Source organism: Mixophyes fleayi, chromosome 4 (genome assembly GCF_038048845.1).
Source record: "Mixophyes fleayi isolate aMixFle1 chromosome 4, aMixFle1.hap1, whole genome shotgun sequence".
Classification (NCBI taxonomy): Eukaryota; Metazoa; Chordata; class Amphibia; order Anura; family Limnodynastidae; genus Mixophyes; species Mixophyes fleayi.
Window position 1 is genome coordinate 286,757,750 of NC_134405.1, and position 17,903 is coordinate 286,775,652.

General features: G+C 40.2%; 1 protein-coding gene across 1 annotated transcript in view; it reads left to right on the forward strand.

The window, feature by feature from the left end:
- Positions 1-17,903, forward strand: part of SLIT3 (slit guidance ligand 3) — a 488,331-nt gene that overhangs the window by 344,259 nt on the left and 126,169 nt on the right. The window contains exons 8-9 of the mRNA XM_075209818.1: positions 1,469-1,632; positions 11,679-11,820. Of these exons, the coding sequence (XP_075065919.1) occupies positions 1,469-1,632; positions 11,679-11,820 (306 nt within the window). The remainder of the gene's footprint in view (positions 1-1,468; positions 1,633-11,678; positions 11,821-17,903) is intronic.

The window sequence follows — 17,903 nt, forward strand, 5'->3', positions numbered from 1 at the left end:
TACAGCGCTGCGGAATCAGTGGCACTATATAAATAAATGGTGATGATGGTGATGATGATCATACCCATAAGTAAGAAGTTGCCAGTTGTTGCCCCTCAGGGGCAACAACTGGCAGGCTGGGCAGGGGGGCATCTAACCCCTGGGCTGGTCCCATAGTGGGCTCCATGGGCTGGGTCACCTGCAGTCTTGCGGGTGCCATGGAGTAAATAAAAATATTGAATGAATGACATTATGCCCCCCATTAGGTGTTTTTCAGGTACCCCCTAACCAATGCAACCTAGGTTCGCCTAGTGGTAGTTCCAACCCTGCCTGTTTGACATACCATAATTCTCCTTTACTAGCCAGTTAGTGATTTATCTGTATTTTTCGACAGTGGTCAAAGTGGAAATTTAGAAGTGGCGGTATGGAAAATGCAAGTGGATGGAATTTGATAGTTTTACAATGAAAGTAGTAGGAGAAGTGGTGGTATGACATACCACCGTATACCAGCCCACGTCAACCACTTGTTTTTAACATGTAATATTTCTTATCATTCCTTTCATAAACAACACAAACGGCAGTAAAAGGATGATAGGTGTGTGGCCAGAGAGAGAGGCAAGAGAACACACTCATTTTCCAACCTGACCATTATTGGATTGTGTGTGTGTGCACGCTCATCTGCACACTGCACTTACAGGCCCATGTCATCCAGTAGCTAAACTTAAGCATGTGTGGCCTAAATGGAAGTGGATCCTATTGTTCAGTGGTTAGGCCAGGTGATCCATGTGTTTTATTATCAACACCCTTTCATTCATAAATCATTCAGTAAAAGTATTGAAAAATTCTACATGGCAGGTGCTCATTTTTTTGTTTTTTTTTAAAAAGAAAACTTTTCCAATGTGGTTTTTCACCAATAAGAATGAAAAATAATGTCAGGCAGTGGCCCAATTATTAGGGAAAATGATAGGATGTTTAAGTGGAAGCAAATAATTAACGGAGCAAAATCACATACAAAGTTTTTCTTTTAACAGCTAAGTTAAGTACTTTTTGAGCATACATGTGATTTTTCTTAGCGGTCCTTTTACAAACCATTATCCTCTTCAAAATCTGTCTGAAGGGCAGACAAGTATTGCTGCCACTCACACTCACACAGAGACTCAGACTCTCAGCATGTCAGAGTTCAGAGGGGAAAAAAGTAGGATTTAACGGGATGTTACAAAGCCTCTCTGCTCACTACATCATGTGCCATGTGACTGTGTTTACCATGGTAGTCACATGACACTGTGGAACTGTGCATAATTATGAATCAGTAATAACAGCCTGTAGAAACAAACTAAGGTAAATAGTAAAGACTAAGCTTTTTCTTATAGTCTGACACAATGATCTATGTTAAAAAATAGAACTAATTTTTCTGCTGCTTTAAACACACTGAAGTTAATATGTTACACTATTCATATTTATAATTCTAAGTTGTTCTTTTTTGTTTCAGACGACTTCACTCCAACTACTTGTACTGTGACTGTCATCTTACTTGGTTGTCAGACTGGTTGCGTCAAAGACGAACTATTGGCCAGTTCACATTCTGCATGTCACCAGTGCAGCTGAGAGGCTTCAATGTAGCAGATGTTCAGAAAAAGGACTTTGTTTGCCCTGGTAATTACTTTTATATCTCTATTAAGCTAACCAAGATTTGTTATTTTGACATACAAGCATAGTTGCCACTTTCTGAATTCGTGTTCCAGTAACACTGCACCAATGGCTAGGTTCATCCATGGATAATCACTAAATAGCATGTGGAACACATGCCTGTGTATTTGGGGCACAATGTGAAATAATCGCTAGGCATGTTTATATCACAATTCTTTTATAATTCTTTCCTTTAATGATTATTAAAAAGTATTGATTTCTAGACCAAATGTAATATATGGCATACAGTATATGTGTAGGTTATATTATTGAATCAGAACATTTTAATTTATGGTGACTGGTTCACTTAAACACATTTCTTGTTAATGCCACATTCCAAATCTTTTTTTTGCTCAGTGCTTATACCATGTTTCTTAATAGAAAGTAATAGCATTTATTTATACATGTTAGCAAAATCAAATTGAATCATTTAATTATCGTTTGAAACCTATCACAAGAACATAAATTGTTCTTAACTGACCAGAAGTCAAAGATCGTGGGCATGGAGTGCTTGCACTTTATCATGCTCTGCAGTTTCCAAAAACACAGTGCATAGGGCGCATGGGTCTATTGGCCCTCCTTTATGCCTCAACCTCCAGAGTCATAAGGACAAAGCACATTAGGTTCCCCTTTGCTGCCAGGCTTAGTGACCTCTGCTCCAAATGCCCTGGAGACGCAAAGTCCCTTAGGGGGCAAGTGTCTTCAGACCCACATTCCTAGGTTTGGCTCCTTTTCCCTGAAGTTGGCCCTCAGCTCCCGCACAAATAAGGGAGTATCTCATGATTTGAAGAGGTGGATCCCCATAACGGTCCAAACCACCATTACCAATAAAAAAAGTTTGCAAACAAGACAAAAATTATGAACATGAACAAATACTATGTGTTAGGCATTTAGTACAATACGTCAATTAGTGGCATACAGCACCAGCCTTTTAGACAAATTGTAGCCAATGACAAGCATATATTGTATACCTTGGAGTGAACAATGTGTAACAAAGGGGAGACCTTTAGATAATGCTTCCTTGGAAAAACCTCTCAAATTATGTCTACCTAAAGCGGCTCTTTGTTATAGTGAGGCTGCTTCTATGGCTTGTTACACTAAGCCTGTGTGATGTTCTTAAAACCCAATGGGTGGGGTATTGAACTTCTTGTTTTTTTGGATCATACCTGTGTAGATATGCATGTACACTGTGGGGCTTCAAGTAGGCAGTGCATCATCACTTGGTCCTATGGCCAGAAGAGTGAGCTGCGTGCCCCCTAATACACTTCTCTTTTTCCGTTAGCACTTTTATTTCTTATACCTAGACAAGACATTTTTTTATATATCTTTCTGTAAGGCTGGGGCCAGAGGTCACTATGTATTTAATTAAATATAGCACTTTATTCGTGTGTTTTATTGTATGTTTTTTTGTCCACTGTTTTCAGGGGATGAAAGACCACCATTCTCCACAAGTTGTTGGTGGCTTTCTCCTTTGTGGGCAAACCAAATACTTTAATCCTCAATGTAAGCTTTAGTTGAACCTGGGCTCACTACTAATGGGATTTATGGTTCTGGGGGTCAGAGAGTAAAAGGGACCCTCCAAGCTTCTGAAGAGGGAGAGCTGAAGACACTTTCACCCTAATGGCTCTCCTCCTAAGGAGGGCCTGGAAACTTAAGCCCCTGTGCCCTGTTTTGACATGCTTCAATATTATTATTTTTAGAAGAAAGTAATCTCTCTTCCATTATGAACAATCTACATTGGTCCATTGGCCAAGAGGGCGGCAGCAAAGAAAGCCCATGGAGTGCGCCCAGTGATCAATGTGGAAGCGTTTTTGACACATTTAAGGGGGATGCTGCTCTTATGGGAACCGTCCCAACAATGTACGACAGGTGTGAGCTTGAGCCTACCACCTGCCTAAAACCTTCCAAGGCCACTCCATGGGGATGAGGCTCTAGAGTTATTGAGCCTGTGTGAAGGTTTGCTAAATCCTAGGGTAAAATATTTGCATTTTCTAGAGGTCTTTTCTCCACTTGAGGAGGTTTATTTCAATAAAATCCGCTCACAAAGAGAGACCTTTGCCCAGTCAACACACCCTTAACTATGAGGCAAATCAGCCTTTTTATGTAAGTCTAATCAAGTTCTGTGCATGCACACAAAGTTGTCATCTTCTTTGCAAATAAAAAGCTGATGCAGTGATTTACCAAGTATGTTCAAGCTACATGTGCACTGTATGCACTCTACTTGCTCAACACCTATTGAGTGATCTGATAGGTAATTCAACTTCTTTACTAGCCTTTCTGAGATGTTCATTCTAGGTATAGTAGCTGAAGATCATTCTCTCCAGTGGTATGGTATGCCCTGGCAACGTTTGAGTCTAGGAACGATTATATAAATAAATAATAGCTACCACTTTTGCATTTTAAAGAATGCTAATTTTGATGTCCCTATAAAGAAAACTTCTTTACTCTTTTTTTCAAATATATCCTTGTAATTTAAACTCCCATTTTTGCTATTTAAGGAATTAAAACATTTGTTTTTATGTTGATGGAACATTGTAGTGATAAAACCAATTAGCATTGTAAATGAAGAATTTAGATCTACTTGGTGTATTTTAATTAAAATGTAGTAATTTGGCGTAAAGGTACTCTGCTGGATTTGTTCACTCATTCTAATACTTATTATTATGCCTCTGGCATTTAAATCATATCCATTTATATTTTCACGATAATTGGTCTATTTCAATATCAATTTCAGTTTATTGCTTGGTTTTTAAAGGGCAGTGTTCTCAAAGATGTTATAATATACTCTGTTCTATCAGAACGTATCTGGTTTTTTTGGCTCAAGCTGCTGAAATGGTACCATTTGCATAATATAAATCTAATAATCCCCCTGCGTTGCCATAGGAAACTAGGTACACATATTTGTAACAGAATTAGCAACATGTTGTCACACACCAGGCTCTCAGGTTCTGTCACTTACCTCTTCACTGCCTTTCCAAGTTGTCCCTGTGGTCCTCAGGCTCTGCTGGTTTCAGACCTCTCTGTAAGATGCTGTCCAGTCTGTCTCCACTCCAAAAATCCCTCCAGAATCAAGTATGGGTGAGCCCAGCTTGGATTCGGTCACGTGATTCCTCTCAGCCAATCAGGTGATAACAGTCTCCATTTCAGATTCCCTTGAAAACCAGTCCATGGGAGCTGCCATCTTGGATATAGTCACCTGATCCATCTGAGCAAATCAGAGTGCTGCTTCTGCCCAGCTGATTGCAGTCGCCAATCAGGAATCAACAACAACTATAAAAGGACTTCCTGGAGCCCTTACCTGTTGCCAGTGCAACGTTGTATTTTAGACGCCAACCTGGTTCCCAGCAGTTTGTAGTCTTGCTATCTATCTTGCTATCTATCTTGCTACAGTCTTGCTATTTATCCAGCTCTGACAATGCAGTCTGCATTCTGGCTCCAGTCCGATTCCAGCAATTTGGTTCCACCCACTCTGGTTCCATTCTGGTCACAGCATTCCGGTTCCATTCCGGTTACAGCAATCCTCTTCCAGCATTCTGGTTACAGCAGTCCGGTCCAGAATTCCGGTTCCAGTCCGGTCCAGCAATCCAGTTCCTGTTACTCTCCCCTGCTAGTGTAATCACCATCTGCATCAGTCCATTCACTACATGCAGAGGAACATTATCAGACCACCCAGCTTTGTCCATGTAGTCACCAGTCAAGCTCCAGAGACACAACCAAGGCTGCGTACGGACAGATCCTCAGGCGTGACACATGCTCATTATTTAATAAACAAAACAGTCAGAACATGAAAATATGTTCCTTATATCTTTTGACCTTTCTTGTTAGTAATGTTTTATCCTGTAAAGACTAGATGCAACACCTTTCATTGCTTCCAAATGTATAACACCAGTGCCGTAACTAGACATCTTGGTGCCCTGGGCGAGACAAGGCACCGGCGCCCCCCATCTAAGTGGGAGTGGCAAACATAATGTGTGGGTGTGGCTAGCACTTTACTGAAACAATTCTTATATATATATATATATATATATATATATATATATAATATATGACCATTTAAAGTATGCAAAAAATATATAGCAATAGGTATTCTAATTTTTATGCACTTCATACTGAAATAAGAGCAGCAAAACTGTGTCTAAAGGAATTGTAGACTGTAAGCCCCAATGGGGCAGGGAGTGATGAGAGGGAGTGATGAGAGAGAGAGGGAGGGAGGGAGAGATAGATAGATAGATAGATAGATAGAGTTCTGTTGCCCTTTACAATTGTTAATTTATAAAGCAGCAAAGATGCTGAAAACAAGTTTAAAGAGATCATGAAATACTGGTTTGCTATCGCTGATGTGAATACTGAAAACAAAACACTGAGGTGTTCTTTTAAAACTACAGACAAGGATAAAGGGCAACAAGAAAGACTGAGTGGTGCCTTTATATTTGGCATCTCCACATTAAATCACTTTAGTTAAAATAAGGATTTGTGTAGTTGGTTTGCGCTATAAATCCAAAGAGACCATCTTTGTTTTCAGACTGCACGAGTGTCCATTAAAATGATCCCCTCTCTTTTTTTATACAGAATGCATCTGGCATTAAGGCGGGGGTCTCAGCAAGAGAAACGGTGGGATTATTGTACAATTATAACAGTAAATAACTAAAGAAAAGTAAGCACTTAGGAAAAAAAATTCAAAGTGTGTTTCCAACTTAAAATGACTATCCCCTGTTTCGTACGTGCCGATCTATATTTACGACTATATTCCTTTGTCTTTCTTACGTCCATCTGTGTTTTCAGTCTTTTATAGTATCCAGTCTGTGGGTCTGTGAGAAAGAAGAGCTTGGTGCTTCTGCCCACAGTGGAACGCAAACTTGCGTTCCAAATGACGAGCTTCCTGTCGGTGGAACGCACATGCGTTCCACTGCGGAACTTAAGGGCAGAAGCACCAAGCTCTTGTAAGTTAGTCTCTCTCTCTTCAAGGTATGGAGTCAGGTACCGGGCGGCAGCTGCGCCCCCTTGGCCTTGCGCCCTGGGCAACGGCACCGCCTGTACCACCCTCGTTACGGCCCTGTGTGGGGGAGAATACGCCTAGCACTTTACAAGTACTGGACTGGTCTCCAATCCTGTACAAGTTTCTCGTACCTGTTCTTGTAGTATGACCACATGGAGCTGCTGCTGTCATCTTCCGCTCACTTGATGCTTGTCCGGATCCTGCTGGGGCCCTGTTTGGAAAAAATATTTTTAATATTCACCACAAGTAAAGGAAAGCAAAGCAACAAGTGAATAGTCCAGGCCTCCCTCCTCTAACCAGCCCTGACATGAAATAAAAGTACCCATGTTTTATAATCAGGTCTCCTTCTCAAAATTACATTAAAAAAGGCATATTTCCAGTCTTACCAACCAACATTAAATTAAGAGCACTCCCATTTCACAAATAGGCCCTATTCAACACCAACTCTGTTCCACATTCAATTAAAACACACCCCAAAATCCCCAGTAATAAATTAAATTAATAGCCCCCACCACCACAATCATCCCACAAGTATAAGAATAGCCCCACCAATAAATTAATAACCCTTATTCCCATTAAATTAATAGTCACCAATAAATGAATAGTCCTACTCCTGTTAAATTAATAGACACACAGGCTGAGGGGGGGGGGGGGCAGGGGGAAGAGGAGACACACAGGCTGAGGGGGGGCAGGGGGAAGAGGAGACACACAGGCTGAGGGGGGGCAGGGGGAAGAGGAGACACACAGGCTGAGGGGGGGGCAGGGGGAAGAGGAGACACACAGGCTGAGGGGGGGGGGGGCAGGGGGAAGAGGAGACACACAGGCTGAAGGGGGGGGGCAGGGGGAAGAGGAGACACACAGGCTGAGGGGGAGACACACACACACAGGCTGAGGGGGAGACACACACACACAGGCTGAGAGGGAGACACACACACAGGCTGAGGGGGAGACACACACACAGGCTGAGTGGGAGACACACACAGGCTGAGGGGGAGATAGGGGGAAGGTGAGAGAGAGAGATTCAAATACAAAGAGAGAGACAGGGTAAGAAACACATGCTGATTATTACTTACCTACATAGCTGGAGTACAGGCTGGTGTAAAATGCAACAGAAGCTTGTGGGCTGTACAGGGGGCGGAGGGTCCTCTGCTGAGCAGTCTCGATACTTGTAGCAGGCAGCTTGCTGTGCTGGACAAGCTGAAGGGCTGACCACGGGGGAGGGGCGCCTCTTTCAGCTTGCTGTCACTTAACACAAAGTGGGCGGGCAGATCGGCTTCTTGTAGGAGCGTCCTGTGTTGAACTGCACAGGAGCTCCTTAGTGTATTTTGACCTATGGTGGCAATAGAGGCTGGAGTGCCTCTGCAGCATGGCGCCTCCCACCTCCCCGCACTGCTTATATCGCAATCTGCAGCGCTGACTCTGCATCAGCCCCAGATGTGTACCTGGGGCTGTGACTTGCTTAATAACAGGGGGGGCCGTGGCGCCCCCTAGACTTTGCGCCCTGGGCGGCGGCACCGGCCGCACCACCCTCGCTACGGCTCTGTATAACACACATATTTTTTCTAGCATTTCTGAAATATACTTCATACAGTGCATTGTTATAATGTATGTTTTTGACTGTGTGATGTTGTGGTGGTTAGTATTGCTGCCTCACAGGGGTCAACGGTTTGATTCCCACCATGGCCATGTGTGTGTGTGTTTGTGTTTGTGTGTGTGTGTGTGTGTGTTTGTGTTTGTGTGTGTGTGTGTGTTTGTGTTTGTGTGTGTGTGTGTGTTTGTGTTTGTGTGTGTGTGTGTGTGTGTGTGTTTGTGTTTGTGTTTGTGTTTGTGTGTGTGTGTGTGTGTGTGTGTGTGTTAGGTAATTTAGACAGCAAGATCCAATGGGACAGGGACTGATGTGAATAATTGCATAAAATTCTTTTTGCAAATTAATTCATCTCTCTAGTGCAAGCCTACACTGCTAGGAGGAGGGGGAATGATCAAACTGCTAGGAGTGCAATCACCAGGGGAGAGCTGGCAAATTTTAGCCCGGGGGGCAAGACTCCACTCAGCATCCTATTTTAATGGGAAAAAATGCAGGTGGCCCAGTGACCCAGCCCTAGGTAGTCCACTATGGGATTGGCCCGGGAGGCAGATGCCCCCCTGTCCCACAGCCCTGCCTGCCCCAGGCAATCACCCTACTCTGGATCCACCCCTGAGGGGATCTTAATGGGCCTATTTCAGGGGTGGTGGTATGGGGCTGCAGCTCCATCACGCTCATTATTAACCCGGCCTGTTTGCTCCATAAACCTATGCACTTCGGCATAAATATAGGCACATTTTCAGAATTATGGCAAGGATTTTGTGTTGTTCCTTGGCTCTTTTGCCCTTCATATTTAAAGCCAACATATGATAACATTTAAGAATATTCTCCAGGGATACTTTACTGCTCAAGTGCATGTATACAGGTCACATACAGTAAAGGTATTCAGGTGACTATTCCGTTTCACCCTCAGCTCAGCTATATAACATAATTACTAGAGAGGCAGAGAGAACAGTGTCCAGCATACAGAAAGAGAGGTGGTTCCTTTTAGAAATAGGACTTTCGTCACAAACACACTCTTTTTTCCATTAGGTACCAACAAAGAAACTGTTTTGTTATGAATAACTACTATATACCTAAACAATGAAATAAAGAAAAACAATGAACAGTAATAATAATCATAATAATAAAATAAATACTGGGAATGGGGTGCATTTTATAATAAAGGGATGGATGGAGGGGGGGGGGGGGGTATAGTCCACTTATAGTATCTTATACAAATGTGTTATAACAAATGTCTAAGCTTTATGACCTTCGGACCCACTTTAAAGAGGACACAAAACACACTGTTGTTGGTAAATCTGATGATATTCAATTTTAAACACCTCCTAATGGTATGGTAGTTGTAGCAGCTTAGTCCCCTGCAACTTTTTCACATGACTGTCTTTGTGGATGTTTCATATGGTTCTCAGATGGAAACATGTAGGACCTGAGTCATTAAGGAGAGTAAGCCAAGAAAACGAGTAAATGCTGTCTAGGACAAACCATGTTACAATGCAACGGGTGTAAATAAGTTTATTATTTTGCACATAAGGTAAATACTGGCTGTTTTTTTTATCTAGCACACAAATACTTGATAGCTTTATGTTTACACTGAAATTTAAAGTTGATCTAGGACAGGCCTGTCCAACCTGCGGCCCTCCAGATGTTGTTAAACTACAAGTGCCAGCATGCCCTTCCAGCTATCAACAGGTTGTCTACTGGCAAAGCATGCTAGGGCTTGTAGTTTCACAACATCTGGAGGGCCGCAGGTTGGACAGGCCTGATTTAGGACATGTCCTATTCCATTTATAAATCTGTCCCCACATTTTAAATTTACCTCCCACTCCAATGCAACATGGTTTTTGCACAGGTGCAAAGTTACTCCTTTTTTATGCTTTACTCTCATTAATGACTCAGGCCTGTATAGTGCAGTACACCCACTATCTGGGGGGGCACCATCCTTACAGCATATGCATGGGATAAAGATTTTTTCCATAGTTGGACATCCATTTCATAGCAACAATGATTGCCCATTTAAAAAAATAAATAATAAAACAATATGTTTTCAAAGCATATGTTAACCACTGCATAGATGAATGTATCTGGATTATACAATTGTGAAAGCTCTGAATATAAATGGTGCTTAAGAAGCACTAATCAATGCTGTAATCAGGAATAGTTGTACAAAAATATTCAATATACCTATATAAGTCTGTGTATAGTAATTGGTATTCAAACCACACCATTCTTCTGTAATGGAACCAATTGCATATGTATGACATACATGAAAAACATTTAATACTTTCCTTGCTATAGTCCATAAGTTTAGAAAGTGATAAGGCACATTTTAAAAACCATATTTATTCATGTGTTTTTTTCAAGAGCCACAACTTACTGAATTCAGCCTTTTTAAGTCTGTTTGAAACTCCAACCAATATAAATAATATTTGATGGTTTCTCTCCTCCTTTTGACTTGCATCTAGTACACATAATATTGACAGATAAAAAGAGGGATGACCATTGGTTACAATTTGTTAGAGTTAATGGAAATTCAAACACACAGGCACCAGCTCTCAGTGGAATCCTTGACATTTTTCAAATGCAGGCATAAGGCTCTGAGTAATTCTCTTTTCTTATGTCAAGAGAGATTGCCCCTTCCTGTACACAACCAGACAGTAGCCATTTTCATTTTTCCCCTTTGGCTTTTGGAAAAACTTATCTGCATATCAAAATCGTGACATTTGAGGCTAAATGCATCTAAACATCTTTTGGAAACTAGAAAGTAACAATGTAGGTGAGACAAATTAAAATGTGATTTAAAAGGAATAGTATCCTGAGTCGATTTATGTCAATACAGTTGTTATACTATATGATGCCATCTATATTTGGTAGTATTTTAAGTGACAGTTTTAACTTTTTTGTATAGGTGTTTCAAAATAGCGAATGTTTAACTATTTCCTAACATTGTATACCTATATCAATACAGAATTTCAGCTAGGAAGAAATGGTCAGTACAGGCGTGTGCAAAAGCAGGCGTATGGCTTTCACGTAAGATCATTTACACTGCAGATTTTCACTCTTTTGCACGGCTGTAAATGAGTCTTAATGAGCAACTTCTATGTTTGACTGATGAAAAATCTTTTAGTCTTTAGACTTTATATTTGATTCATTATATCAGTAACAGATCACAGAACTGATTCATTTGACATACAACACGGGGCTTATTTGCCCTTATTTTCAAGATGTACCAAAGGTATATTTTTCATAATAGCATAGTGCTATAATTGGTGGCTTTAGATTATGCTTTCCAGCAAGAGAAAACAAGTGACCCGAGTTGATGCAAAATGTGTAAAGTCTTGAAACTACATGAAACTACAGTACATGATTTTCCTTTCAGTGGATGTAAACTAAAGCACTTTGTGGACTCGCTAATGCTGTATTGTGATTTTACAGGATCCCAAAATGAGCCTCCGTCATGCAATGCCAATGCAGTGAGCTGCCCATCTGCCTGTGCCTGCAGCAACAATGTGGTGGACTGTCGAGGGAAAGGACTTACTGACATTCCAGCCAACTTACCAGAAGGCATTATTGAGATGTAAGCAATCATTTTATCATAATGTCATTAGCTCTGGCATGGCTGACACACACTGCAAGCCAAATGCACCGCTGTAATTAAAGTTCTTCAAATGTTTTCAAACACAAGGCTATGTATGACAGATAACTGAGAACGTGATAGGAACATGCATCTTTCAAATTTTTGCTTTATTAAATATTTTGCCAGAAAGATTACAGCTCGTATAAAATGAGTTAGTTTAAATATATGAAGGCATAAAAGTTTAACGAGCAGCAGCAATTAGATAACACAAAATTGTGGATTTAGGTGGAAAAGGCTGGTTGAGTGTTTAAAAGGAAATTTATCTGAGATATAGGACATGTTTGTCCAGAAATCACTACACAGACTTCCCTGTACTTACCGCCTTCATGTCTTTACTGAAAGAAAGGGGTAAAAGCCCTCAGTTTACATATTGTAACCTCTCCAGTATTTTCGCAGCCAAAAAATGCAGAAGGGACATTTTATGACAGATCTCCAGCAGAGCACAGAGACATTGTTAATAGAGCGTGGCCATCTCATTTGTAGACTCTATTTGTTTGACAGCCAAGAATTATCAGTACTGATGCTTCACTCTTCTTTCCCTGCCTGTGATTTGTCTGTGTTATGGAGAAGCCTGACAAACCATTATGCATTAGATGTTGTTTGAAATAGGAAAATTGCTAGAACACTGCACAGGGTAACAGATACTAACCCATTCCCACTAAGCGAAGATAGCGGAGGGAAAATAAATATAACAGAGGTTCCTCCTCTTTTGTGCCGCTGTATATATTAGTCTTGGAGACAAATGGCTTTGCATTGGGAAGCGCTGTATAGCAGGATAGTATATTTATTCATTCCTGCTGTGTGAGAACAGAATCATGGAATCAGATGAGAACCCATTATGGCAAGATAAGCTGTTACGGGATCAGAAGTATTGCCTGTTATTTGATGATTGTCATCTGGGCCAGTGCTGGTATCTCCAGCATCCCTCTGCCGAACCATAGTTTTTCGGTTCGGGCCAGCATGGCACCCTCCCATCGCACTTACCGGGCTTACAGTATTCCGTTGGCTCAGTGTGTCATGCTATGGTGCAAGTTAGCCACAGCACTCTTGGTTCCATTGCTTCCATTTAAACTGTAGACTTATAAAACAATATGCATGTAGAATATTACCATTAATGTAACTCATTAATCTGTATATAATCTGTGATATCCCTATTTTGTTGTCAAAAGTGAAGCAATATGGATCAAAGCAGACAGTCATACCCTCCTCCACTATAAATATCACATGCTTAAAACAATACTTATATTCCATAAAATGTGTGGAGTGTTTCTTTGGCATATAAGACTACAGTCAGATTTCTGGATAGAATACTCCAGATTGTAGCTCAATCACAACTCTAGTTAATTGTGCATATTGTTATGGCTTCTTTGTGTACATGAACGGGTTAATTTAGAATGGTAATAGCAGAATAGATTTTAACAGCTGATTCTAATCTATCTGCCCTTATTTACACTTTATTTACATTTGGTGGCTTTAATATGTAGGACCTGGACCTGTAAGTGAGCTTGAAGATTGGGCCATAGAGACAGGGCCATCTTTTCCATTGGGCACGATGGGCAGCTGCCCGGGGGCCCCACGGGCAAGGGGGCCCCATAGGCACGGCTCTTAATGAGAATAAATAATCCTGCAAAATAAAAACAACCTACAAGGGTCACTGAGCAAGTACATCTATCTATCTCTATATATATCGATATCTGTATCTGTATCTCTATACATCTATATATCTATATCTATATATATATCTAGGGGCCCCGGTGCACTGCTTTGCCCGGGGGCCCATAATGTTGTTAAGATGGCCCTGAATAGAGAGGGAGCTATTTCAGTACTCTCCTCCTCAATTACCCAAGGGTGTAGTGGTACTTCCAACACGTGGCTAATCTGCATAATGACCTTGCTGTCTAGGTGATAGCCAGAGGCTCTATCACAGGGTTTCCTTATAACCACCGCTGTTTCTCCTGCTTCACCATCACACAGTAGACTCTGAGTAACTGCAATAACACTCAGGTTGTCAATCAGTGCGATGACACTATGGGGAATGCGTAAAAGAATTTACTTTTAATTTTTTTCAGGATTGATGCCTAAAAGACCATAAACACACAGCCTCTTTGCTCTCATGTTTAAATATGTTTTACAATAACAAGAATGTTTCCATCACTAAAAAAATATATCACTGTTTATTTTAAAAATGCTAATTACCAGTAATTGGAAACATGCAATTTTTATTACTTATCATGGATTTTTATCCTGCAAATAAAGAGACATCCATCATTAAGGTGTGTATTAAAAACATTTTGCATGTAGTTTTGGGACTAGGCATTTACGATAGCAGATAGTGCCCATGAGACCTAGCAGTAATAGCCACAATGGGATGCACTGACATTTATTAAACCTCCCATCATTTGGAATGGTGGATTATAATGTCACTTGAAACTGTAGAATAGAATTTATAGCCTTGATGTGGGCATTACCCTTTCATTTATCTTTGTCCACTGCCCACCAGAGGCATCCATGTCCACAGTCTGCTATAAGCCTACATGACATCATGACCATGTCAGATATTGTATCCAAAAATGAAAACTTCAAGTATTTTATATTCTGTTGTTTACTCAGAAACTTTATTTCAATTTAGTTTAGTTCCTAAATGAAGCTGGGGTTGATTTTACTTTATATTATACTTATATTTATTTATGCAAGAGTTTCACCCATTCATTCACAGTACACATGCTGGTGTTCTGGACATATTTGCAAATGCATGCAAAAGTATCCAGCATATTTCCACTGCATGTGTACCAAACATTACATTCTTATGTAACACATAGGTGCCCATGTAGAGTTGGATATACATTTTCTTTGTGCGGGTGCTCATGCAACGATACACAATGATGGGGATGAGCTAGCTAGCTGTTTCTGGCAGGATGATTGCGGATTGACAGCTTCGGCTGACAGTATTTCATTCATTAGTGTGGCTGCTATATTATATGAAGTTGCCTTATTTAATTTATATTTCCATTTACTCTGTAGCAGAAAGTTCCCATTTCAGTTTAAATGGAAAAAGAACAGATGTTTCTATTTAAATTAATTTACTTTGTATTGACTTACATTATTTATGGTAAACTCAACTTTCACATTTATTAATAACTTTCAAGCCACTATTATCTGTTGTGTATGTGACACTTAATTTTGTTATTATATTTTGTGTACAGATAGAGTAATGTGACATTAGCATTTACTATTAACACTGTGAAGCCACATTTTCTCTATAATATAAGTGTGTGTTAGTATACACACGTTACTCCTGCTGTACACTTGGCGCATTGCTTATGATGTACAGCAGGACTCAGCGTGAGGTGCGTAAATGCACCCTTTCAAGTGAGCCTCTTTTCCTGAATATGGTTGTGGAGCAAACCTGTCCAACTCTACAAGAGGCCAATAACATTTATATGCATTCCATCTGTGGTTTGCACTTGTTTTTAATTTTATCCCAATAGGTAACGGCCCCAAAGATATTCTGTAAATTTGAAACCAATCCTATTCATATGCAGAAAGACAGTAGACCTTTGTATGGAGCAACTGGGAAACTACAGATCCACTCCTTATTTAATTATCCTCATTTCTTTACCCAATGTATATGCTCATTTATCAGTAAATGAAAATCAGTAAATGAAAATCAATTTTGGTAATCGAAATCATGTCATCAGTCAGCCATATTATGGCTATAGAACAATATTGACCAGCCCCAGACAGGTCAGCACATGTCTGATCCCTCAGGGGGTGGAGTGAAACACTCAGTCTGTGTGATTTTGCAAGCAACACGCAAATTCAAGGCAGCTATATTTTTACATTGGGAGTTAGCTCTAAGACGTGCCCCAATCCCAACTATGCGTTTTATATTGCCCCACTGCAGCCAAAATGGTTTTGCTAGGTGCAGAAATGTACTTTGTAGCTGAATTTACTCCTATAAATGTATGTTGATTCAGAGGAAGACAAAACAAATTCCCCAGTATGACAGTAGTCAGTTTAGCCTAACAGGGGGAAATTCTTTCCTGACCTCAAAAGTGACACATTCCCTGGATCATTGACCCCTAATAAATAAATAATTTTCTCTACTTGTCATTAACCACATAGGTGATCAAATACCCAAACAATGCATTGATTCCTTTCTCAGCTGTTGTATTTTGTACAATGCACTAACAACTATTTTTCTGCCATTTAGATATCTAAATGTTCAAATATCCTTGTAATACATTGTAATTTCAGGAAAACAATGGTGTAAGGTCTGCTCTCTCCCTGTACACTGTGCTGCTAGCTAGAAAGGGATATACAAAAAACAACAACGATCTAATGGCACAAGTTGTATGGAGTTTTTGTGAAATAGCAGTATATATATATATAATTTGCAACATGAAGTAATTGTCAGCAATGGGAGTTCAACATCAAAAACACATCAATGTATAGCAATTGCACTAGAAATACATATATATGAAACCAGAAAAAATAAGAGTCGTCACTTAGTTCCTTAGTTCCTGCAAAAAATTAAATCATGTCATATTGTTGCTTAAAAATAAGATTATAAAATATATGTTTAAATAGTGCGCAAGTAAAATAGATAAAAAAATGCCAGTAAGAGTACAAAAAGAAATTGCAACTGTGACCGGATGGCCTTACTGCACCCCTGGTGTGTTGGGAAGAGGATGAAGGGATGTTCTCCTTACACAGTTTATCTTGGTTTCCATCTCACTGTCAGTAAGCGACTGTTACATTGCCACCAGACACTCGCCGACTGCGAATGCCAACTGCACAATAGTTGTAGGAGAATCTCGTTGCCACCACTAGGCTCCTTCACTTCACCTAGAACCACTTACTTCTGGGTATAACTGCTAGAGTGCCTCTTTGCTGTGAGTTGACTGGTACCTCCTGGCCGCTTACTATGGAACAGGAAAACTGGGTAGCGGGCAGAACGTTGACACACAGACGCAGCGTTCAACACAGGACAACCAGGAAACAGATTATACTGTAAGATGTTTTCTGTTGGTCACAGGATATAGCAGGCAACAGGCTTCAGGCTGAATCTTCAAGCAGTGATGTGCAAGGGTCTTGACAAGGACCTTTCCACACTATTTAGAGATACTAGTGATCTTCAAAAGTTCAGATGGTATAATACAGTTGAAATGCAAAATACAGCTTTTATATAATGTTTTGGCACACATGTTGGCACGGCGTAATCCAACCCACTGATCCTAGCTGGCACCACAAAGTCTGAGATATTACATCCATAGGTTAACATCAGGATGTAATATATTCTCTAAATTTGGATTTAATGCAAACTTAACTTGTTGTTACATTATTCAGAGGATTCCTATCTTACCAAGACACTGGATGAAAGGTTAACGACCCCCTCCTGTGCATTCAAGCCAATAAGATTTGTTGGTCACTCAGATGAAAAGGTCTAATTAGCATGGAATTTCCTTTAGAAAACAAAAACAAATCCTGACATACTGTCTTAGAAACAAATACATTTCCAGTACAAAAATCAGTGAATTTGCAATGATATATATTGGCGCACTCCGACAATTAAAATAAATTTATAATATTAATAAGTTATTTCTAGGTGATCCAGCCACAGCAACATTGTAAAGAAACTTTGTTAAGATATACCTACTTCCTTTTGTTGAATCATGTCCTTGAATTAAACTCTGCACTTATCAGGATAAATTAGAATAAATAAGTTCACTGTTGCCAAGAAAGTGAGATGTTCATATGAACATACATTTGTATATGTCTGAACATATGTGTGTTGTTACAAGGTTCGGGTTTTTTATCCTATTTTTCAATAACAAATTAATTCCTTACGGGGAACTAGTGAGCTGTAGGCCCTGGATCCCTCCTCTCACCTTCCCTATACCGTAGCCCACAGCTTGCTAGTTCTGCCACTGGGAGGAGCCACCAATCTGGTGTGACCTCACCCCCTTCGGTTGCTATGGAATAGTCCCCAAAAAGTTGCTGTACGAGGCCCGAAATTTATC